This window comes from Copadichromis virginalis, linkage group LG9 (genome assembly GCF_057382275.1).
Source record: "Copadichromis virginalis isolate Kocher_CV1m ecotype Utaka linkage group LG9, C_Virginalis_male_GT1.1, whole genome shotgun sequence".
In the NCBI taxonomy this organism is placed as follows: Eukaryota; Metazoa; Chordata; class Actinopteri; order Cichliformes; family Cichlidae; genus Copadichromis; species Copadichromis virginalis.
The window spans coordinates 14,798,583-14,824,488 of NC_140626.1; the positions used below are offsets into that span (position 1 = coordinate 14,798,583).

Here is a 25,906-nt window from a genome sequence, read left to right on the forward strand (position 1 = left end):
CAGATCGAAATGAAGGAAAATATGAAGGAAATGTTAGTCAACTCATTACTTTTTCCACAAGAACTTCAGCCTGATTGCATTTAAAGCCTTTAAACTCATTCTGTCCTGCTTAAGAAAAAAAAAATACACTCAATATAATTGTTAACTGTTATCTAATTATATTATGTTATATTGGTCAACAGCGAATTAAAACTTTAATCTGTCATTTTAATGTTTTTATTACGTTATATTAATAACATTATACAATTGGAAACCTTAGCTAAAAAGTAATTTAATAAGATAGGCAACAAAACAGTTAATCAGTTAAAAGCTAGTAAGCACAACTTAGCTAAATAATTATACTTTACAAGTCTCGATTTTAGTAAAATTAATGTATTTTTGGTTAAGCTAGCTTTAAAGTCTAGATTGACATTTATCTCATTAAACCTGAATTTATTAAGGTAAATTAAATTCAACTGACATTTTATTTTAAGTTGAATTTAATATCAATGCAGAAATTTTAAAAACTGTAATAAAACCTTGGCGTTTGTCTGCACACTTAAGAACGTTTTGTCCAAGTAAATGTGCTCCATTGACTCTACTTAACTGAAGACTGTCCTTGGGGAGCAATTAACTGTAAACTTAAATTTCGCTAAGCGAAAACGGAAGTGCGCTGCGGGGAATGCTCTTGCCCATTTGGCCAGTGGGGACTAAGCGGAAGAGAAAATCATCTCTGCTGTGCTGCTGTCTGTCTGTCACATATTCAGGGAGATATAGACAGAAAAGTCGGCCTCGGTTAGCTGTGTTTACATCCAATTCCGGAGCTAAAACAACGCTAGACTGCGGGTACAGGAGCGGGGATGGAGCCTCAGGGCAGAGACGAAGGGAAGGGGCCGGTGCTGCACATCGTGGTGGTTGGATTTCACCACAAAAAAGGCTGCCAGGTACGTGAACCCCTGCTTCCAGCTAACATCGGCTAACTGCTAACCGAGTCCTCACATCGAGTTGACATAAAGGTGCATTTTCACTAAACTTCTGTACAGTACGAGTGTCAGCTTACGTGTCTATTATGCTCTTGTTTTTTTAAACAGCGCATGCACAGTCCTGCAGTAATGCGGACATTTCTAAACATAAAAACAGTAAAAACTACAGACTTCTCACTGCCTGGCTTCCCTGTCAGGTAAGAGGGGTTAAGATCAGCTGTTTGCTGTGGGCTCACATGGTTATATAACACCAGCCCTGCTGCCAACAGTTCAGTGTTTTCATCACAGGCTGCAGCATACTCATCATCACTGCTCCTGGACCCTGCTTGTATCTGGGTATGCACAAAAATGGAGCAACAAGCCGATTAATCAATCAGTTCAGGTTTTCTTTGAGCTGTTTAGAAACATTTTCTTGGTCTCATGTCATTGTTTACTTAATATTTAGGGTCTTTTGGTCAAAAGAAGACACTTGAAACTGTCACTATTATAGGAGTTGTTGTTTAAAAGTGAAAAATATGTTTTGTGCCCAGCTGACAAGACAGACAGAAGGCATTACTGACTCATTATTCTAGGACAGCACTTGAGCAGATTTGCATGCTAAAAAGTTTTAAAAACTCCTGCTCGATCTTGCACTGGCCCTTTACAGGACTGGTTAGTTTATCCTCTGCCTGAAACAAAGTCTCTCTTTAAAGAGCCCCTTCCGTTTAAGTCTGCTGTTTCTTGATTGGCTAACTTCTAGAAGCTTGCTGAGGGGCAGTAGCACTCAGTGTTTACCTTTTTATTTTATTTTTTTATCTTTTTAAGGATTTTTACTACATATGAAACTTTGGCCCTCCAACGGGGAGGTTTACAAGATTTCACATTTGTAGCAGTTGTTTAATTGTGAAAATAATTTGTCTGACAAATCATCACCTAAGACCAAACTCTGTGTGGCCGTTAATGTAAAGTGAGCTTAACACCCTGCTTTACTCATTCTAATTTTCTCTCACATTGTTGTTTTGTTCTTCTTCTTCTGCTGCTGATTCAAATTTCATTAAATGTGCAGTTACACACTGAACTTCCTCCTCCTCCTCCTCCTCAGTGGTGGTGTTATTGTCTCCGCTCTCCATCTGTTTTTCTTTCTGCGGTTTTGCAAACAGCTGCTGCTCAAGCACAAAGATAAAACAGCAGTTCTCCTGATGTAAAGATGAGACCAGAGCCCCGATAAAGCACCCAGTGTGCAGTCTTTGTTGCCTTTAATGGGCCTGCACTCGGGGATGGAGGTGGTGGAGGTTATCGGATAAGGGTCAGCGATCTCCTGCTGGGCGGCACAAGATTGGGTTCCTGGCTCTTTAATCCGTTTCTCTGCCTCTCTTTCACAACCGCCCTCCTCCTCTTATTCACCTGCTGTCCATCTGCTTGCCTGGCAGGATTTCGAGGCCTTTTACATGTATTTTTTATTGGAAACCTTAATCAGTGATGCAGCAGGAACATCCATCACACAGAAATATGTTTACTTATGTTTTCCCACTTACTTTTAAGCATGTAAACACAAATAAAAATGCACAAATGAGCCTGATAAAGGCATTGAAAGTTTTTTAATTCCTTGCATCTGCAAAGTTTATTTTTAACAGTACATTAAGAAACATTGGCACATACATTAAAAATCTGCACCCTAACATGTTTTGCAGTTGGCTTAGTTTGTTTGTTTGGGGGATTACATAGTAATTCATGGACAGATTTGCATGAAAATGCCACAAAATGTGGAGCTCGGTCCAAATTAGACATTTCATCCATAGACACAAACTATTATTTTGATAGTCGACTAGTCACTGATTATTTTTGCGATTAGTCGACTAATCAGATCATCATCCATTGGACGTAAAACATGCATCTTATTGCACCAGCGTCTGCTCTTATATAACTATCATTAGCTTACAGCTTGAAGTGTTTAAGGTCTGTGCTAACTAAAAATAAAGACAAGATGATAGTTTATTAAACTGTTAATGAAATTTGCAGATTGTCTCAGTGAAGTTTAATAATAAACTCAGCCGTTTGCTCCTTGCTATCTAAGATATAACAGGACATTGGAGTAAATTCTCGACCATCTCACACTTCTGTTCAATCAGTTTTCTGTGTGTCGTTTATTCAGCTGTGTGAAAACTGTAATCTAACTTTAATCTTTAAGCAGTTGTCTCTTCCACTTGTGCGGGTCCGCTGTTTTTGTTTTTCAATTGCATTTGAATTAACTCATTCTTTGTAGTTAAATTACTTTACTTCTCTCTCATTACTTCATGAGTAAGGAAATGTGATGTGTATATGAAACTTTCTAAGGTACACTTAAGTCACTGTTGCTGAGCGTTAGTAATTATTTCAAGTGCTTTCACATATGGGAACCTCAATTAGGACCCGACTCAGTAGAGAAAGGATCAATGGCAGTAGAGAAAGGAGCAAAGCTGATTAAACGAGCTGCAGACATGCCGTTCTCTTTCTCTTGTCATTAGAATTAAGTTTGATTACCTGATAGTACTGCTGTTTCTGTGTGCGGCAGTGCGAAGTGATGCTAGGAGCTGGTTTTGAGCTCCTCCCCCGAGGTCTCCTCACATACCTGAAACAGCTCACCTTGGAGGCATCTGGGTCAAATGCCTGAATGTCATATATCCTCCTGATGTGGAGGAACAGCTCTACACTCTTTCGGTCTCTACCCACAGCTTGTGGCTGCTGGTGAGGGTGTGAATGTTGGCCGACCAGTAAATCACCTGGAAAGTGTTGTTGGGATAAACTCAATTATCCTGAATAACACATTTGGCCAGGTTTTGGAATAATTGGACAAAAAGTTTGGACAAAAATATTTGAAAAGGTGTGGGAAACATCTGTTTCGAACTTTTTTTTTTTTACATTTATTGGGTCTTCAGTGTTCTTCACATTGAGATGTTGTTGTTGTTTTGTTATTGACTGCCCCCATGAGTCTACTCTTAATCCAAAGCCTTCTCTGATTTAGTTGGATCTCTTTTTGCCACTCCAGTGACACCAAGTTGGCTTGAGGAGAGTGATTGCTCATAAATCCTCTGCTTCCAGGATGTGCATGGTATTTGCTTTGCAGGCCTGTTTCTAGGCTATTCCTCTGCACCATCAGTTTCATTGGGATGATGTTCTAGGCGGCCTTTGACACTACAGTTGTGGTTGAGTTTTGCTTCGGACGGTTTCCTGTCTGAGTGAAATGATCGAGCCATTATAGGAGCTGGCTGAATTCTCACATTACTAATAACTCCTATGGCAGAAGGGACACTGAAGTGTCTTTTATTAACGGAAAGACGGTAATAGCATGCACCGTCCAACTAAACAGGAAAATTAATGATCAACATGATGTAAATTGCTGCTGCTGTGTCTTCCACTGCATACCATAACTTTCTAATAGGCAGATGCATTTGTAACTTTAGATTTTCATTTTAAGCCCACATACAAACTACAGATGTTACACTATGACAATAAAATCTGGTTTCTATAAATTACTTTCATTTTGTGAAGCACTTTGCAAGCCACGTCTTTCTTTTTAACTCCAACTGCTGTAGTAAAGTGATGTTTTTTACCACATTGTCTACCTTTACCCTTCCAAACAGATGTCGCGTAGGAAGATTTATTACTTTAGAGGCCTTAAAGCGGGTACTTAATACACAAACGGCTCATAATTAGTGATATTAGATTTTAGAATATGTGTCCCAGATACAGGAAACAGTATAACTATGATAAACACAATTAGAGCCGTTAGAGAAGCATCCCTGTATAAATTTATTATGATTACATCCACTAAAATACCTCAGTGAAGCTAAACGTCCGGCACAAAACATCACAGTAAGAAGACGTGGCAAACTGCACCTCCTGCACCTCATTAAGTTTTCATTTGAGGTGAGGGTAAAATGATTAGGAAAGCACATGTGAGGTCATTCAGTGCAAGTGATGGAAATTTTCCATGACTTCAAACTGACAAACGTCCTCATTTGTATTCAGTCTGTTCGCAGATGACCCGTGTGAGCTAAAACAGCCTAAATGAGGTGTTATTCTTTCTCCGTTCTTTCCTCAGGTCGAATTTTCTTACCCGCCGCTGATGCCAGACGAGGGTCATGACAGCAACCTGCTCCCAGAAGAGTGGAAGTACCTCCCGTTCCTGGCTCTTCCTGACGGAGCTCACAACTACCAGGAGGGTACGGCACAAACTCACTTTGTAATTAAGTCTTATGAAGTCTTACAAAGATCCCAGTGTTACTTCATTTGCAGAGTGCTGACAGATTGTTTACAAATGGAGCATTTTTCTGCTGAGACTTCAAATGTGCTTTTGAAGCTTGAAGTTTTGCTTATGGGCCCGTGTAGAGTTTTCATGTTCTCCACTTGTCTCCAGGTACTCGAGCTTCCTAGCACAGCCCAAAGACGTGTGTTACAGTCACTGGTTATGTGAATGTGAACACGAATAGTTGTTTATCTCTTTGTGTCAGTCCTCTGTTTGTTGGACGGGCTGTACCACGAAGCAGGCCGTAATATTCATCAAAAGGCATCAAATTACTGACAAGATAATTGGAGGCCTCAGATACCTGGCTGGTTATTATGCCGATAAAACAGGGTTTAAATCACTGTTATTGAAGTTTTTTTATTGAGTTTTCAAAGTGTGGGAATGAGTCAGCAGGTGCTTCTCACACAGGTGATAAAATCATGATTGTCCTCCGGTGATTTTAAAAGGCTGGTGTCACTTCTGTAAACAGAGAGGTGGGTGTGAGCGATAGTGAGTGACTCGCCTGTTGTGGCTGCGGTCATGTGACGGGCCCGTGCTTCATGCTGACCTGTGAAGGCAAATAGCAGGAAGCGAGCCAAGGTTCATATCTGTAGTTTCAACTTCAAAAACTACACTCATCAGCATGGAGAGGACAGTTCTCACTTCCTGCTCAGAGCTGTCAGCTGTTTGTTGGTCAGCTCGGTGATTCAGCAGTGAAAAAACGAGGGCTTCATGTAACAGAGACTGCTGTTACACCAAGAGACTGATTAGTAAAAGTATCCAGGATATTAAGGAACAGCTTGCAATAATACACCATTTAATTTAGTGAGTCATGTTTCTGGACTTCAGTTTTCATCACTTTTTAAGGGCTGAAAAACCCAGATTTGGATTCTGGGGTCACTTGCTTTACTTTAATATTAAATATCATTAGAAACTGCTTTGTTAGGTTTATTGAAATATGGTCTGGATAAAAATAGAATTGTTATTTTTTCCCAAGTCGAGGGCTGTGTCCAGAAGAGCAGGGCCTGGGGAGGTGCATCCTCTTTGAAATATATTTAATAAAATAAAATTTTAAATAGTATGCAGATATCTGCAGAGTGCCACCGGCCTATCCCCAGCAAATGTCACTGGGCTAGGACCATTGCTGCAACATAACTGGGTGTATTTACTCAGATTTGTCATGCAGCGTATTACACACGTGACTCACATGTGAAAAATCCCCAGTTTGCGACTGGGAGGAGACATAAACACAACCTCAGGGCTCAAAAGTTGGTGCCAGGCCCAAGCCCAAATAAATGGGTGAGTTGTATCAGAAAGGCATTTGTACTTCATCAAACATGCGGGTGTTGCTTTCTGCTTTACTGAAGTACAGCTTTAATATACTTTTGATGTTTTTCTTTCTTATTATACTTTCATCTTCTACTTTTTTCTACTACATTTTTGGAAGCAAATACTGTAATTTGGCACAGTGGTGTAGTGGTCAGTAGTCAGCACTGATGCATCACAGCCAGGAGGCTGGAACCCTGAATGTTTTCTCCAGATACTCTGACGTCCTCCTGCAGTCCAAAGGCGTGTAATAAATAATGGATGAATGTATGATTAAATTTGGCTTTCCTAAACTGGCCAGCAGTATCTAAAGTAATTACAATCATCTCCAGCTGCAGCTTTAATGAATCAATAAGTATTATCCAGTAATAATGTACATGGAGCTGCAAAATGAGTAAATAATGCAGGAGGGCTCATTGCTGCATGAGCCTTGAGAGTTTACACTGGTGCTATGTCTGATCAATTATGCTGACTTCCTGTGAGTCCCCCTGCTGTCCCCCCGAGTCTAAAAAGTCTCCCTTGAATACATATCAGCCTGAGCTCCACTCGCACAGTTTTCACTGTAGAGAAATCTCTGTGGATCGGTTCCTTTGTTGCCTCCAGCGTGTTGCGAACTGATTAAGAAACAACAGCGGCTGCTTCTGTGAAACACTAAAAGCAAACAGGGAGTCTCCTGCACATGTTTGGCACTGGAAAATCACCAGTCTCATTAAACTATTTCAAAGCAGTTTTCTTAAGCTATCGCATCCTCGCACAGGTGATCCAGTCAGTAAAAAAGAAAGATGGTGATCTAGTGGAGCAGAATCTGTGTGCTGTGTTGAGCAGAGACATGAGAGCTGGATCCTGGCATATCAGGGCTGCTTGGTTGGGTTTGACGTACGGAGAGTGTGGCCTCTGCCCAGATGCCCCCGCCGTTGCCTCTTCTTTAATCTGTGACGTCCACAGTCTAACCTTTGTGACCCCACTGTCGTCTTGTTCAGAGGAAATACTAGTCACGTTGTGAAATCCTCCTCAGCCCCCCTCCTCAGACTGAATGAACGGTTGAGCCCTGAAGTTTTATTCGAGTCTCTTCCTTTCCCCCCCATCTTCTTAATGACAGAGGACAGCTGTCGTGTCGCCGCAGTTTCTAATCTTTGTGCTTTTGATTGATGACTGACGTTGTTTCTATATTGGTAAATATCTCCCAGTGAGTGTAGAAGAGGAATCAGGTTGTAAAGCACATGATTTTTGGACTCCCAGTCCAAACCTCTCAGTAATGAGAATTTCTCCTTTTGAATTCCTTATTCTTCACTGTACATAAACCATAATCATAATGATTTATCTTGGGGGGTTTTTGTTGGGTGAATTTATGTGTTTTTGAAGTTCTCTTCTGCTAATTTTGAAAAGCATTTTTTAAAATGTGTTTTTTGGGAAGCAAAACGCTTGAGATGCCTCCGTAAACAAGTTTTAAAATGCTTAAAAGGATGATGGGAATTTGGACGTCTAGTGCAGCAAAGATTTTATTTGTTCAAATGTCCAGAGTGTCCCTGAATGCACCGAAATAGTTCAACATGACTCTCAAATGCAGTCATCCTTCATTTATTGTTTCTGGCCATTAAAAAATTGCTGATTCCAAAACTGTTGATACTCAGCTCTCTCAGTAGCCCTAAAATGTTTATTGATTGTTGTTTAATAAAACAATTATCAAAGAACTCTCAATGTAAAATAGATGTAATATTCAGTGTTAGAGCCGTGCCTCTCTATCAGCTGGAACACTTAATCTGTTTCATTCTGTGGTGTCCAATTAGATGGCAGGAAATCCATCCAATGTACAATGTACTCTGCAAAATACTGCAACAAAAATTGTGTTTGAAGAAAACAACACAAAACGCAGCACAATGAATAAGCATTTCTGTCTAATATGCTTTTTTTCTGGCGTTAACTGATTATTGAAATATTAAAATGACTGTTGTACCCTCTGATACGACTCTCTGAATCTTGGAGCAGAAATTGAGACTCATCAGATGCAGCCATGTTTTTCCAGTCTCTTAGGGTCGAGTTTTTGTGAGCTTTCGTAGCTTCAGTTTCCTGTTGTTAGCTGACAGGAGTCACACCCACTGTGGGCTTCTGCTGCTGTTTTTTTGTGTGTACATCATCAGAGATGCTCTTTTGCATACAATACCACATTCATTGCCACTCGAATCGCCTTTCTTTCTTCCTCTTTCCGATGTTCAGTTTGAACTTCTGCTGGTTGTCTCAACTGTGTCCTCATGCTTCCATGTGATTGGCTGATGGGATATGTGCAGGTGTCTGTCTTGTAAAGCCGGTTCTGAATTTCTTAAACGTTGCTTCTGATGAACTAAAAGTAAAACTTAAAGCAAACATTTTTAAACAGAGTGTAAACTGCACAAACTCTTACTCGTGACTTGTGAGCTGTAGTTAATCTGAACATGAAGAACGGCTTTTTTTTCTTTTCTTTTTTCCAGCTATCATCAAGCAACTTGTAAATGTTTGCTTCTGCCTTCAAGTTTATCCAGTTTGGCAACTGGTCTGAAAACCTGCCGTCAGTCACTGCAGTTCCACAAACACTCTTTATCTAAACTTACTGGTTTTTATTGTATTGATGGTCTTTGCTGAATCTGCTGTTTTACCACAGAAAATGCATATCAGTCTCATCTAACTGCACACAAGTGATTTTTCTCATGCTGTTTATTCTTTTCTTTCTGCCCTTTAGCACGTAGTATAATAATGTGATTGTGTCTTTTTGTTGGTTTGCAGACACGGTGTATTTTCACCTGCCGCCTCTCAGTGGAGACACAAAGTGTGTCTATGGAGTGTCCTGTTATCGTCAAATAGAAGCAAAGGTCAGTTTATGAACGACAATAGGCACACTTTAATGAGCAGGCACCTATGTGCAGCAGCTCTATGACAGAAAGCTACGCCCATGACATGGGTGGGGAACCAGGCAGTTTATGTAAATATATTTTTTAATTTTACTGATTTTGTAAGAGCCTGGTAGGATGTCATTTGCAGCTACTGCTAAAAGGTTTGAAATGTGCCTTAAACTTCCTCATTTCTTTAATAGCCACCGAGGTTGATTATTTCTGTTTTCTTTGTATTATTGAAGGGTTTTACCTTACAGTATAAAGCACCTTGAGGCCACTGTTGTTGTGATTTGGCACAATACAAATACAATTGAATTGCCTCGTCCCAAAAGCAAGAGTAGTTCCTGAAAGAAAGAGGTGTTTTAGTTCCAGGAGAAAAAGATGCCATTGTGATCAAGTGGCTAAAACTAGAGACAGAGCTGCTACGTTTGCAGGAAAAGGGTGACGTGAAGTGTGATGATCACCACTGTAAGTGAGGTCTGTAGTTTCACATTTAATAACTTCAAACATTTGGGACCCTTGCATCTCACATGGTAGAGCTGTGGACCATCCCAGATCATGTCACACTCTCTTCTCAATTTCCCTTTCTGCTCTAAGCCGTACTTCCTAAAAATGGTAGCCATGGTACCTTAACCCTAGCCGCCTGTTGGCTATTATTGTCATTATAGGATGTAAATGTGCATTATTAGGTTTCTGCATTTGCTTCACTTTTCAGACCCAAAGCTGTGTCTGTTGTTTGCATTGAGTCTAGTGAAACTGACCCAAACCTTTTGCGCTGTAACTGCAGCATCAATTTAAAGCAGAGCTTGCAGAGGGAAGTTTATTTCACGATTGTTTTTTCTTGCTCGTCTTTCAGGCCCTAAAGGTCCGGCAGGCTGATGTCACCAGGGAGACTGTTCAGAAGAGCGTCTGTGTCCTCAGTCGAGTGGTGAGTCAGTCACTGGATGACTTAATTTAATAAGCTTTAATTTCAGTCTAAAAATTAAATTAAGTCAGTGGGCCGTAAAATGTTGCAGTGAGCTCACATGGAGAAGTGGAAGGAAATCGTGTAGAGAGGATGTTTTTATTTCCCGGCACTGTGGCCTCCTCACTGTCTGCTGATCTATATGTGTCACCATTGAGAATTAATTCATAATGTTTTATGTTTTACCCTTAAATCTTTTGGCTTTATAAGAAACTTCAGTTTCTTATGAGGTAATATTCAGAGGCAAACCAGGGTATTCCTTTTTTCCCCCCATACATAGGAATAAATAATTGAACATCATTTACAGGGATTCATTGAGGGGGCAAAACACTGTTTTTCCCAGAAAAATCATATCAGCATTCCCTTGTCCCTGTTGGGATTTCCACACATGGTTATGTTGCTATGACAATACAATTTTAGGGAGGGGACCACAGGCCCTGTTTTAGCAGTGCCAACTGTAGAGTGGGGGAGAAAAACAGAGGCAGGAGGAAAAGCATCAAGACAAAGGATGTCGCCACCCATGCTAAATAAATATAAAGCAGAAATTAGCCTGACAGGATTTTTATGGGTCACACTGTAAATGACTCACTCACGTACGGTGTGTTTGAATTTCCTCGCAGCCTCTCTACGGTCTGCTCCAAGCCAAACTTCAGCTCATCACACACGCCTACTTCGAGGAGAAAGACTTCTCACAGATCTCAATCTTGAAGGTGAGAAAACAGTCAGACTAAACCTGTTTGAGTGAGGTAGTAGTATTTGTACCTTCCGGTCAGCTGCTTGCTCACCTCCTGTTTTCGCTGCAGGAACTGTACGACCACATGAACAGCTCTCTGAGGGGCTCAGCTCTGGACGGATCACAGGTTTATCTAGGTACGTGCCAGATCTGTCGGATAACAGGAGGGTTTAACAACAAATCTCAGCTTTTATTTATCCTTTTCATAAACATTTTGTTTTTCTCCCATCAGGGATGTCGCCGAGAGATCTAATCCTGCACTTCAGACACAAGGTGGGGAAAATCTGATTACTTTAAGCACTAAAATCCACCCAAAATATCCTGTTTATTTACATTTTTTATTTTTAAATCTTTGCAGGCTCTCATCATCTTTAAGCTCATTTTGCTGGAAAAGAAGGTGAGAATTCAAACTTTGATGCATCCTTCCCCTTTTCTTCATATAATCTGGTAATTTTGAGGTTCTGTCAGTCCTGGCTCTAAGAGAAGACGAGGCCTCTATGATGTGGCTCTTTTAGCTCATCTTCCCGATGACTCCTTTCAGTCCCTTTCAGGTATAAGAGAGTCCTGACCCAGTTTTTCTAGACAAACATTTCCACCATATTTGCTCTAAATATAACCATATAATGTTAATGTATACTTGGGATTCAGATATTGATCAGTATGCTTTTTAAGTTGAGTGGTGCTCAGTATTGGCAGATAACCACAGAGACAGATTCACATTGGATAAAGCTTGCTGCATCTCTGATGTCTCTGATTTGTAGTTATTTCTATTTTTAGACTTTTGAAAAAAGTTCCTGTGCCTTTTTATACACTGAAAAATGTTTCCAAAAAAATTTGTATATTTTAAACTTAGTCTTACCCACGCCTTCCCTCTTCCTTGCAGGCAAATCTGCCCAAGTTACTTTAAACTTGCAACATTTTTCTTTCTAAAAGTCTCCAAACCTGATGTCAGAGATCAGACATACAAATCTTTTTAGGCATCCATATTCATAGACCCATCACACCGGATATTTATCCTAAAACGTTTAAAGGATCGAGCTCAGGTAGTTTTCCAGTTTGCCTTGACAGCAGGGACCTGAAGTTTTGCACAGTTTCTATTAAGAAATGTCTACTGGAAGCTTTTAGCCACTGTGAATTGGCATGGGATGACCCTTTGGCTCCTTTATTAATTGTATTAGTCTTTTATACACTTATAAATTCTGTGTGTCTCGTCCATTTTTAAATATTTAATGATCTTAGTTGCTGTGAAGTCCACCCTCCATTATTTGACTTAATACATTTTTAAGGCTGATTCCACTCACTTCTTATTCTGTCTGCTCATCCATTTTGTTCCTCTTTTCTTTCTTTCTTCTTGCTCATGTTTGCAGGTCCTGTTCTATGTGTCTCCTGTCAACAGACTAGTAGGAGCTCTGATGACAGTGTTATCGCTGTTTCCAGGTCAGTAACTCCAAGAGGAAGACAGATCTGGCACTGATCTTTTGAATCAGGGCTTTGTGACACCCGGCACAGGAGTTCTCTAATAAAACTGTTTGTGTTGTTTTTGTGTTTTGGATTCTTGTTTCATTTTATTGATTATTTTGTTCCAGTTTTGACTTTATGCTCATTCTAGTGATTATTTTCGTTTTTGGCTAACTGTTAGGCATATGACACATTCATGTTATGCAAACCTGTCCTGCAAATGTCTTTGTGCTCTTCCAGTGTGAAAGGCTTTGCAGCCTGTGGTGCAATTGTAGTAGTAGACTGATAGAACGTGTTTGCTGTGACATTCGTGCAGGCATGATCGAACACGGCCTGGTGGACTCGTCCCACTACAGACCTAAGAGCAGCGTGTCAGAGGACCAGAGTTTAGTGGAGAGTGTCTCGGGTGCCGAAGAGTTCGTCTCTGTGTCTGTCACCGACATCGATAGCTCCGCCCTTGACCTCGGGGTGGAGACGGCCCAGCCTGCCACAGAATCCTCTGGGAATAGCTCAGAGGGCGACAATCACCACCTCAAGCCGCCCTCACGCATCTCTCCTGAGTCCTCCGAGAGCGAGTGGGAGACTCTGGACCCCAGCGTGCTGGACGAAGGTGGACCGCAAGAGGCACCTTCTGAGACTGAGCCAGAGCTCCCGGAAACATTTGACTCCAAACCCGGAACGCCGATCACAGTGCAGCCGCAGGCAGTCACCGGTCAGGGAGGGGTCACCCAGGGCCTGGTGTCAGGTCTGGAGGAGGATCAGTACGGCCTGCCACTCGCCATCTTCACTAAGGTAACAGCAGCGATTAATACTTCTGTTACAAATTCTGTTTCCTTTGAATTGGTGCAACCCTCAGACCTAAATCTGAGAGGACTTTTGCCGATTGCCGTCTTCTTGTGAGTCTTTTCTGAAGTTTTCTGCGTGACCCTGATTGCACCTGTTCCTGTTTCACCTTTTTGATTAGAAATGTCTTCTTGACACAACTTTATAATTTATCAATATTGTTTAATAATTAACCATTAAAATCTCAGCTCAGACAGCTGGGTGGAGATAAGCAGGTGTACGGCTGTCATAAACACAGCGGCCTTTGTCTTTTCTTGTTTCCAGGGTTACCTGTGCCTGCCCTACATGGCGCTGCAGCAGCATCACCTCCTGTCAGACGTGACGGTGCGAGGCTTTGTCGCCGGAGCAACCAACATCCTCTTCCGTCAGCAGAGGCACCTCAGTGACGCCATCGTCGAAGTAAGTCCCGTGTGTGTGAAACTGTTGTGTTAACTTTTTAAAATGTAAGTATTTAATTTTTTTTTTTTTTTTAATACTTCACTGCTTCAGGTGGAAGAAGCTCGTATCCAGATCCAAGACCCCGAGCTCAGAAAGATGTTGAGTCTGACCACTGCAGACCTGCGCTTCGCCGACTACTTGGTCAAACACGTGACGGAGAACCGCGACGATGTCTTCCTGGACGGGACGGGCTGGGAGGGTGGAGACGAGTGGATCAGAGCCCAGTTCACCCTCTACCTTCACTCCTTACTGTCTTCTGCATTACAGCAAGGTAAGACAATCAAAACTGTTCACAATAAATGTGTAAAATAAACACATAGAAAGGCTCTTACAAGCAATCACATGCTTCCATAAAACACATGTGGGAGCTTGTACGCATTTAGAAATGGACGGGGCGTTTATATTAGGTTTAATGTCTTCAACTAAATCACAACAGACAGAATAATGTGTGAAAAACAGACAAGACGAGCGGGATAAATAAATCTATCCTGCATTTCTAGCTGTTTCCACATCTGATAGTTGGTTTTAACTTTATTTCCAACTAGTACAACTTAAAAAAAACCTCATAAAGCTCTCATCCTGTTTAGATGCCTTACTAGTCAGGATTGGCGCTGCCATATTGCATGTAACTGGTGTCTTTGTTTCCCATCTCTTCCTTTCAGATAGCGAGCGGCTGCTGGCAGATTACGGGGCACCTTTCGTCACAGCGTGGAAGATCACCCACAACTACCGGGTGTGGTACAGCAACAAGCACCCCGGCATGACCGCCATCACCCCAGGGTAGGTGGACAGGAGAGCGACTGACTTCTGTTACCTGCAGCTTTTGAATGTTTCTTATTTGTTTTTCATGATCCCATCTTCTCCGTTGTAGACATCCGTTCCAGGGTCAGTACAGCGTAGCCGACGTAAAGCTACGACTCTCACAGTGAGTGCAATTTCATGTTATCTTATTATTATTTTCTTTTTCTTCTAAAAATCAGGGATTTGTATCTAGTTTTAATAGCAGATAAGATGCAGGGTGAAGCTTCACCCCATCGCTTGTTTTCTGCAGCTCAGAGCGTGTATGTTGCTGCCCTCTAGTGGTGGTTAGAAGAAGTCAAAGCTGCAGCAGCAGAGGGAGCAAGAGAGTATGGGGCTCCTGTCTTTAAAGCCTTGCTTAAAGACTATCTGCAGAACTTTCCCTCTTTATTAAACCAAACACAGAGTTTGTAAAGTGACACCTGCAGGATGCAGGAGTACTCATCGTGAGACCTTGCCCCGCCTTGACCTTAGTTGTCAAGTGGTCCCACGAAACCTTGGCTGATTGTGACGCACTCCCATTTTCACACCTTGGCTTGTGTTATTAGGTACAAGATCAATAGGGGGTCCATAGCTGGACTCCCTTAAGGTGTAATAGACCTCCCACCCACTCCATGACATGCTGGTCAGTCACAGGAGCACGTTCAGTGAGAGACTGAGTACCAAAAAGCACCACTGAACGCACTGTAACCAAAATAATTTCCCCTAAGGATCAATAAAATATTCTGATTCTGATGACCCTCTGAGGGACACTCCCAATAGGGCTTACAAATCTGGGACTCTCCACCAGTTCCTCTCTGAACTGAAGAAGCTTCTTGGATGAGAGGTGAAGAGAAACTTGAACAAGTCCAGACGCTTTTCTTTCCAAGCTACTAAGACTACGATGACCTTAATGACTGAGAACCTTCAGACATGTTTTGTTAGTACTAAACTCTGCATTCAATACTGTTGACCGTTACATTATGCATACGTGCTGAGATACTGGGAGGGTGTATCAGGGTCTGCCTAGGAGTGGTTCTCTTCTGTGCCTGCTTCAGGTCTTCTTCCACTTGTCTTCTCAACGATGTGATACAAGATCACCCCCCCAGGCACATTCTGAGCATTTTTAAGATAAGTTCTCCTTGTTTGTTCCCCCTGCCAGACGTTTTTTTTTTTTTTCTTAAAGTAACACTTTAGGTATCCTTCCCACTTTTGCTGAATCCTCTAGCTTTTACTTTGAAGGAGCTGTCTAATTTTTAACACATGCAAAAGTTGATATATTTGTACCGTAAAGATCTTGACAGTTTATTTTTAAAAAGGGCCAAAGTTACAAATAATGATGCCAGCGTTTGTGTAGGTAAACCCTATGAGCCAAAGGTTCAGGCTTCAGATTCCTCTAAACGCAGTTTCAGTGTTTTCTACTGTTGGCTCTGTAATGTCACAATGAGGGGTTATCAGTTTTTTTTTCAGACGGGCAATAATATGAGAGTCTGCACCAAGGCCCAGTAAAATATAAATAAAGTTTATTTTGAACTTTGAATCATGCAATTGTTACTCTAAAAAAAGTCCAAGGATGAAAATATGGAGCTGGAAATGGTAAAACAGTGTTTGCTTAAAATGCCAAATGAAGTAAAAATAAGTCAAAATATGGGAGATTGAGAGTCCCAGCTCTGAAGAATGTGTTTTTAAAATTTTAGCGTCTGTTTTTAGACCCACTGATGATTAAATTTCCAATGGCTGTCAGGCTCAGTGCACCCAAACACCCCAGCTGTGAATACTTTATGAATACAGTATATGACAAGGAGCAGCAGGCAGCGCGTCGCTTGGATGGATATAGCAGCTCAGCGGTCAGAGTCGTCTCGGGTCGGGGGTTGCAGTGGCAGCGAGGGTCTCATATCAGCCGGAGTCATTAATTATGAGTGAGTTTCATTCTCAAAAACGGAGCCAGAGACTTCTTCAGCCTCAGCTCCAGTTTCATTCCAGGAAGTGTGGATGAAAGGCGACTCCGTCCACAGCTGGAGTACCGCATCTAGTGTTACGCTTCAGATAAATGCCTTCCCACCACAAACACACACACACACAGTGGAGAGTGTCTAGGTCCCTAACTTAGCTTCATGGTAGGATCTGCTTGGCTGTCATACCCAAAGTTCTCGCTTTACCCTCTGGTGTTCGGTGACATGGCCCCTGAGAAATTTGTCGTAATGCTTCAGTAAACAAACACACAGACAAACAGCACAGGGTTAGATTAGTGTAACTGCACAGCGTCCAATCAGGAGACTTCTACTAGATCAACAGACACCCCTGCGCACTTTTAGCACATTTACTTTGAAAAATTATAAAACGTATAAATTGAAAATAATGTAAAATTAGCAAAATTTCAAATTAAAATTCATTAAATATAATAAAACATATTTTGCAGTTTAAAAAAATCATAAATTATTGAATAATTTTTAAAATACTTTTTGAGAATCGGAGCAGTGACTCTGCAGACTGCGCAGGAAGATTTTCTGGTAATCGGCCCATAGAAATGACTTGATTTAAATTTGGCAGGTGTCCCGATTAGGATCACGTTCCCGTTAACCTCTGGAGCGCTTCCAGTACGGCTGCTATATTTAGATTTGTGAACATCTCCGTTTACTATGAACAAAATCTTTGCAACTGTTTATTTCCGTAAAGACATCAGAATCAAATATCAAGTGGCACTAAATAGGATGAGAAAGGTCACCGATGTATTACAGTTATTGAATCAAGAACGCGCGAGAGTTGTCTTTTAGTAGAAAATAAATAAATAAAAACAAATACAATAGAAACACTGAACGAGTATTTTTACACATGCAATATAAAATATTAAGTATAAAGAAGCCAAAGCAAAAAATTAAAATAGTCACAAAAAAACAGGATGATTATTTGTGTTTGTGAGAACATATTGTGTCATTTTATTTATTCAGTTATTTATTTATTTATTGTGAAATAAAAACTTCCAATAGGAAGTATATTTAGTGTCTGCAGGACACATGTTGTCCAGATGCTTTAGTATCACCATGGCAACCAAGAAAACAGAGCTTTAAAATGAGTAGTATGCGCTGTACTTTTTCCTAAACATAACCAAGTCTTCAAAATCTTCTTTTTTCCACAGAAAACGTAGCATTATGACGATGTTTAATAAGTTTTAGTATTTTAACTTGGAAACTTCAAGTAGAAATGCAAAAACCTCTGACATAAATGACGCAAACTCTGGTCTTTGGTGTGAACCGTGTGAACACTTCACCACCCAATCCCCCCCAACTTCCTGTTTCTCCTTTTAATTGTAGAAAATATTCATTTTGTGTAGATATATCAGTACATATGAGACTGTGCAGCTGAAAAATTGTGCTCAGTCAGAAAAATAAGGAGTGGAAATTCATGTGCAGGCATAAAAGATAAAAAAAAACAACAAAAAAACAGGAGGACAATTTGTATTGAGAAACATGAATCAGTAGATTAGAAGTCACAAGTGTTTTGCAACCTGCTGCGTTGTATCGGCCAAGACAGCTATGAGTCACACCAGCCAATAAAACAGCATATTAAAATGTTCTATCATACCAAGAAAGCTTGTTGTGTTTTCTTTAGTAACATGTGTCATCGGTGACCTTTTATTTATTTATTTGGTGTCCGTCAGTCTCGGGACATTCTCCTGACCCCAAAGAGCTGCCTTGGTGCTTCTCATCAGCTGGAGAATCAGCAGAAAGCTCTCCCCCTGTGTTTCCCTGCATCGGTAAACACAGAGCTGTTTTACTGCAACTTGAGACATCACGGCTGGGGAAGAGGGGGGGACTGGGGTTAGTGGGGCAGACGGTGACGAGCCTGATGTATCCCACTGCTTGGGAAAGTTTAAAAGAAGGCTGAGTCTGTGCACTCCACTCAGCTCATCACTGGATTAAAGAAAGAGAAAGACTCAGTGCCACGCTTGACTTCCTTGTGAATGTGCTGTGTTGCATGTGTATTATTGAAGTGCCAGGAGGGGGCTACTAAAGGCCAACTCTTTTCATGTCCCCTTGTCATCAGCATTGGACAAAAAGCAGCCGGTGGCAGAGATGCTCTCAGAAAACAGAGTCATGTGATGAGCTGCACGGCTGCAGAGACACGCACACACACACTGATTCTTTACTGTTGGCGTACCGCACTCTGCTATATAAGGAGCTGTTTTTTTGGGTCACTCAGCTCGATGGAGAGTGCACACAGACGCTCTGGGCTTTCTGGAAACCAGTGTGAAACTGGGTGGCAGGTTTACATGTGAGCCACAAAGTTTCCATTATTTCACCCAGATTTCCCCTGAACACATTCAAAGTTAAGATTTTTTCCAGTGCTGCAGTTCATCTTGAGCAAAACATTTAAAACTGTGATTCTGGATCTCGTTCATTAGTATTCATTAGTATTAAACTAATACTCTAATTTTGATGTATTTCTGATCATATGTGAGCTTTAAGATCTTAAGTAGGTTTCCTTAATCATGTGTAATGAATAAACATAAACCACTAAACCAGTGTCAAGAGCCATCCTTAACCCTCAAGCGACCAGGCTAAGAATATCCAGATGGGATCACTTGTGACTTATCAGGAATTCAGTTGTTCATGTACCAAACAAGGAACAAATTAACAAAAAAAGACGAATTTGCAAGGAAAAAGTAACAAATTCTCAAATTAAAAAAGAAAAAAGAAAGTGTTTTGTTTGTTTTGTTTTTTTTTAACTGAAAAATTGCAACATTTTCCTGGAAGGGGGGGGAAAAAAAAAAAAAAGAAAATGCCAGAAATTCTCAAGGTGAAAGCCACAGACTTACGAGGAAAGAAATCACAGGTTTCTTCTTTTGTTTTAAAATTTGTGAGAAAGAAGTAACGAATTTTATAAGGAAAAAGTGACAAATTCAAAACGAGCCCTTTAAAGCAAATCGTGTTCTGGCTTTTCTTTTTCCCCACTGAAAAACCAAAATAAATTCCACAATATATTTTGTAATTATTAACTTACAAAAAATGCCCACTGTAGCAAATATGATACAAATGAACACTCATATATGCAAATTAATATTTCATTTATTTTAAAGACCAATCGGAAGGTTCAATAAACACTCAGTTCTCAAAAAATGTTTCTTTTGGCAATTATTTCATGGTTAAGGCTTTAAAAAGTTTTTTAAATTTTACATCATATTTTCTACAGGAATACTTTCTTGTTAATATGAAAGCCGATAATATCAAAACAAAGGAACCGCATATTTCCACAATTTCTCTACATGAAACGAATGTAAAAGTTGTGAAATTATTGTTCGGACACATTTTGACCATAAGAAATTGTCATAACAGCACATGTCAACAGACGACTGTGATGGTAAATTAACCCACATTCATATAAAGGAGATTATATGGATTAAGTTTAAAAAAAGCTTTGTTTAGTGTCAGAATGTTTAAAATAGTCTCAAATCCAACATGACAGGAATTGTTAGCAGTGCTAATGGACGTTAGACACTTGCATCAGGATAAGCTTTGTTAACAGGGACGTTTGCAAGACCAAAATAAATAAATTAATGGTGCTTTTGTCCCTTACTCATATATTTTACTCTTACTGATATATTTTATTTTTCTAGATTTATACTAAATATGGTCTCCAAGAAACCCTGGGAACAATGTGCTGCAATACAGTCATATACAAAAGATGATTAAACAACAACAATCATCCAAACATTAAAGACAGCTGCTAATTTTGCAAGCTTTGCAGATTTTTTTTATTTAAATTTTTTTAATTTGACTACTGGTGGCACTGTTGAGTCGGTGATGGTAACAAATGGGGTGCTGAAAATATAAAACAAACAGATTTTATTTTATTTTGTTCATTTAGGAAACTTCTACTCTCACTTATATTCCGTTGCTTTAACTTGCGTGACCCAACTGCCCTGCTGGGATTGTCCGTCAGCAGATCCTCTACTTTAGCCAAAAAGAAGCACAGCGAGGAGAGGTTCCTGCCGAGGAAATGAGCAGCCACAAAGCTGGATTATTGATCCTAGCAACATGGGCTTAGCAACCGCAGCTTGTTTGGCAGATCCACTTGCAGGCGACAGCGCTGCAGGGCGCTGCCGTCTGACTCCAAGATGCCGCAAAGTTGACGCTCTGCTCTGCTTCTGCGGAGAGCGGTGTCACGTCGATGCTACTCTGGCTCTGTGTGGTTTGAAGGAATGATGGCACTACGCACACGTCTCATTTTCTGTTTGGTTTTAGGTTTCATATGTAGACTTTACATCCTGCAGGCCTCTCAGAGCCACTCTGAATCTTGGCAGCAGTTTTTCTTAGTGGAAATCTTGAATGTTTGCTTTAATATTCACAGTTATTGCATTGATTTAGTTTATTTTCTCTGCCTTTTGATGTGTATTACACTTGACATAATAGGGCCAAAAAGGGAGGAAGCTCCCAGGAGAGGATGGGTTATATTACAGAAATGTCACAAATTTATGAGGAAAAGAAACTCACATATTTGAACTTTTTTAAAAATGAGTTAATAAATAAACCAAAGATGGACAAGAAAAATTCCCAGACTGCAAATTTATCATTATTAAGACATAAATTGAGGTTTTTTTTTAAGTTTTTTTAAATTGTCAAACTTTAGAAGAGAAAGAAGTCAAGTGAAGCATAAAAAAGTAACAAGTTATTGAGGAAGAAAGTCACGATTTTGTGACGGGAAAGAAGTCACACATTTAGGGGGGAAAAAATCAGTTATATGAGGATGAAAAGTTTTATAAAAACCTTTTTTAATAAGTCCCTGCAGACTTGTAGTCTGAATCGCAGTCTTTTAGGTTAAATATGGCCATAAATATGGAGAATAAAAGCGAGAGCCTGCCTTCATATTCATTAAATTCTGTCTTAAAGATTTTCTTGTTTTCCTCAAGCATTTTATTTAACATAACATAAACATAAATAAGACAAATTGAGACTTGTTGGCTCACAGAACATATGTGAGTGTGTTGAAATCCAGTGACGTAATCACATCACCTGTAAGTGCATCCCAAACCTCGGCGTTGCGGGCCTCTGGTTTGATTTTCACGTGTAGTAAACTTGACAGTGAGTTTATGTTCAGATGAAACGGCTGATTAGAGGCTTGAGTGACAGACATCTGCTCTCTGCAGCTGCTGACATATATCCCCATCGTCTTTTTTAACTACGCCGCTGTTTGCCCAGATGATGCAGGAGTGAGATTCCTGCTGAATGTCAGGTCAGCGGGGATCCGCGTGAAAGGTTGTGTGCTGGATTCGCGCCAAGCTGCTGTTCAGATAAAGCTAGGCGCGGCCGCATTTAGCCCTACATTTGTTGTGAAACTTAGTCGTCTTGTTTCCGCTGTTAGGTCAGCTCCGATCATCACATTCACCACCTGTGACTGATGCTCAGCCTCTTTGCTGTTACATAATCCTCTATAACAGGTTTGTGCAACATTGAGCAACAGCACGTTTATGTGGTTTCTTTCCTGGAAAGGAGGAAGAATTCCTTTAGTGTCAGATTGTAGACAGGGAGATGAAAAGAGACTGCTTGTTCTGGGCGTTTGTGAACCTTTTGTTTTCTCTTTGCAGCTCGGTGCAGAACAGCGAGCGAGGGAAGAAGATCGGAAACGCCATGATGACAACCAGTCGCAGTGTAGTCCAGACTGGGAAGGCAGTCGGTAAGGCAGCTGCTCAGTTAAACCCAGATCAAACTGTTACCAGTCAACATGTCATTAAAGTGCAAACTTTGAGCTTTAATTCAGCTTTCAGTTTGAGCCCCAAAGAGATGACAGTACAAGTGAAGTAGGCCATCATTAGGCTGAAAAATAAATCTATTAGAGAGATCCAACAATGTGGCACATTCCTAAAAAGCAGACGGGCTGGCTCAGCATCACCAAAAGGCCTGGAAAACCACTGAAGTGGATGATCACAGAATTCCATGGTTCAGAAAAACCTTTTACAAAATACAACCAAATGAAGCATTTTTGAGGAGGTATGCATATCATTGTCAAAGGCAAATATAAATACAGAAAGTTGACAACAAGGGGCAAAAAACACCAGTTACACTCAAAAACAGGAACGCCACATAAGACTTGAAAGACTTATGGCAGGAATGGGGAGCTCCAGGCTTTCAAGGGCCAGTGTCCTTTAGATATCACCCTGGGTCAACACACCTGAATCAAATGATTAGTTCATCAACAGGCCTCTGGAGAACTTCACAACATGTTAAGGAGGTAGTTTAGCCATTTAAATCAGCTGTGTTGGATCAAACACACATCTAAAACCTGCGGCCCTTGAGGCCTGGAGTTCCCCCACCCCTGACTTATGGCATGGAACCAGGAAATGGAACCTTCACTTCAATTTCAGCTTGCTTTTATTTATGTATTGCCAAATTACCACAAGAGTAGCTCTCAAGGGAATTTATATTGTAAGGTAAACACCAAGCAGTAAAGTACAAAGTGATAATGAACCAAAGCAAACCGCAAAAGCAACCCAAGAGTTTCTAAAGGGTAAAGAAATTGAGTATTCTTCAGAGACTTAGTTACCTGATCTCTGTCAAACACAGCATGCTTTTAAGTGTTTAAATACCAAACTGAATGAAGTTTTATAAAAGACTGTAGAAACACTTACAGACCTAGCTGTAACCATGACTTTGCCCTTATTAAGTAATCAAATGTCTACTGTAAGAAATCGTTCTGGTGTCACTGTAGGAAAAACAAAAAAGTAAAGTGAAATTCTCTATTTTCCACTCTCAGGTCAGTCAGTGGGAGGAGCATTGACCAGCGCCAAGACGGCCATGTCCACCTGGTTCTCCACATTGGCTCAGCCGGCACCAGCATCCACCCCAGCCTGTCCTGAACCTGCCACTGCAGTCAAACCGTGACAACTGACACCCCCGGAAATCCTCATTGACTCTGTTTCTGTGTCATCCTCTGATTGTGAAGCTTGGGGGCCGACAGAGTGAGCGCTAGTTTCATGAAGGATAGTAAATCTCTATTCAAAATCAAATGAGAGCCATCTGAAATATACAGCCATAAGTTGGTGTTTCTGGCACTTTTTTCCAGCATCATATTTGCGGGGCGCATCCCAAACAAGGAGGCAGACACTGCCTTTGTGTTAACTGTACAGTCCATAACCACTGTGAGGCAGAGACTGCCACTGCTTTTGATCAAAGCCAGAAAATTCAGCAGGTTGCATTATTATGTCTGACCGCCTCTTTCTCACTGCTGCCGTTTGTATTGCTGGATGCTTTCCTGTGAGACACTAGAGATGCTGTTCTGGAGTTTGCAGTGTTCACTCTGTGCTGCATATTTATACAGTTTGTCTAAAAAGGTGACTATTTTGCTGAGAAATGACATTAAGTAAAATATATATAGAAAACATAAGTCACAGCATTGAATGGAAAAGCATGATCTGTGGTCCCTTGAAAGTTTTAATGGTACACATTTTAAATGCAGTCTGGATCCCGTTTACCAGTCCCCTGTGGTAACATTGTGGTTAATGCAGTAACAGCGTGAAATATAACGTATCACTTACAACAGCAAATCAAGTGGTAATGAATCAGAATTATCATTTTTAATTTAACAGGACTGATTTTAAATGAAAAAATCAAAACAAAAACTTCTTTATAATAGTCGCTAACATCATCAAATTTAGCAAGCTAATGCTACTTTTTAGCTAGCTTGAGAAAAAGAATATTATAAGGAACATTATTGATTGCTTGATTTTTTTTTTAAAACAAATAACAAACAAACAAACACCAAACAAACATAGCCAATGAAAAGTAAGTTAAAATTTCTGTATTATTTAAAAAATTTTGATTTACTTTTAAGTTAAAATTATTAGATACCCAACTTCAAATGTTGACTCCTCTCTAGAAGCTAACCTGAAATTTTAATTTATGGATAGTAAAAAAGTCAGAAACAAGCTTTCCTAGAAAACATGCAGTTATAATGATTGACATTTTTTTTGAATATTGTTTTTAAAAAGAGAAGAATTTAATAAGATGAGTCTAACATTTTTTTTAAGCAAAAGTCCCCCCCCCCCCCAAAACTAAAACACACAAGAAAATTGGCTAATGTTACTTTACTTTTCAACTAGCTTACAAGTTAAAAAATGTAATTGTAAATGTAAAATTAAATTTCAGATTTCTTTCCTTTCAGATGGAACTTCAGACTTCTAAGTCGTTGTGATAACAACATTGTGTTTATGACTTAAAGTTTATGGACCTTTAAATCTTTAAAATCCTTGCAAATGTAGGAACTAATACGTGAACACTATTAACATGACCATAAGACACTAATGTTACAAAGAGAAATGTTGGTTTGATGTGACCATTCAAACAAAGTTAACCAGTTAACTTTGTTTGAATTTTTTTTGCTGCTGTTACCAGAAAAACAGACTTTTTTTTTTAATGGCAAATGTTAGCTTTAGCTAGGTAACAGCTAAAGAAAAAGCTGGCGTAAAAAACCCACCAATGTTACTTAAACTGGCTTAATTTGGCTGTTCCAGGATATTTTGGTGAGGAGAAATAAAATAATTTTATTTTAGACAATAACGGGAAGGAGTCAAAAAGGAGAAAATGGGAAGCATTTTTTTAAACTAACTTGTAGCTTAAGTTACTGAGTCCACTGTATTGTTTAGTATCAATTATTTTTACATGTAAATGTTTTTATTTGATTTACATTTTGTCTGTTTTGTGGAAATATGTAATTAAAAACGGTATCAAATTGAATAATTCTTTTCAGTTGACATTACTTGATTAGTCATAGCTCTAGATTTGATTCACTCCTACATAAACATTACAATTCCAAATTTCAAATCGCGAACACGCTGTTATGATAACACCACAATGTTATTACAGAAATCCTTGTGAACCTAATGTCTGATTGTGATGAAACCCAGCTGTGTTTGACAGGGTATTGTAATCCCTTACCTAAGCCTTTTTGTACTTTACTGTCAGTATACATGCATAAATATCTTTTAAAAAGTATATTTGAAGATGGTAAAGCAGACAACTTATTTATTTCTTGTGTAACTTGTTGTCCCACGACTATCCATGTTTTGTTGTAACAACACTGGAAAAAGTCCCAGTCTGTGGACCACTGTGTATTTGCACAAAGCAGCTGTTATATCTTCTTTTTATGGATCTTTACCTTGTATAACTGTAATTTTGAGGTGCTTGAAGGATCTTTTCCCTCCATGCTACAAATACTCAACAACTGTTGGATTAAAAGTGGTCCAGTGAGCATGCTCTGTCCAGTCCAGTTTTACAGTTTTTGTTTTCTTCTTCACGCTTCTTTGGA

The 25,906-nt window shown here is 40.0% G+C and overlaps 1 protein-coding gene across 1 annotated transcript; it reads left to right on the forward strand.

The window, feature by feature from the left end:
* Positions 1 to 699: 699 nt before the first annotated feature.
* On the forward strand, positions 700 to 25,849 carry avl9 (AVL9 homolog (S. cerevisiase)). The gene is made up of 16 exons (XM_085467932.1): positions 700 to 923; positions 5,023 to 5,143; positions 9,289 to 9,374; positions 10,252 to 10,323; positions 10,980 to 11,069; positions 11,163 to 11,229; positions 11,325 to 11,365; positions 11,451 to 11,489; positions 12,460 to 12,529; positions 12,867 to 13,342; positions 13,658 to 13,792; positions 13,883 to 14,102; positions 14,494 to 14,611; positions 14,703 to 14,756; positions 22,191 to 22,279; positions 23,357 to 25,849. The coding sequence occupies exons 1-16, from the start codon at positions 840 to 842 to the stop codon at positions 23,482 to 23,484; spliced, it is 1,890 nt and encodes a 629-aa protein (XP_085324058.1). The 5' UTR covers positions 700 to 839; the 3' UTR covers positions 23,485 to 25,849.
* The last annotated feature ends 57 nt before the right edge of the window (positions 25,850 to 25,906 follow it).

Bases quoted from the DNA above. Each gene is read 5' to 3' on its own strand.
- avl9 (XM_085467932.1), top strand. From the start codon at position 840: ATGGAGCCTCAGGGCAGAGACGAAGGGAAGGGGCCGGTGCTGCACATC. The intron at 9,375-10,251 runs GTCAGTTTATGA...CTCGTCTTTCAG, and splicing joins ATCGTCAAATAGAAGCAAAG to GCCCTAAAGGTCCGGCAGGC. The intron at 11,230-11,324 runs GTACGTGCCAGA...TTCTCCCATCAG, and splicing joins CGGATCACAGGTTTATCTAG to GGATGTCGCCGAGAGATCTA.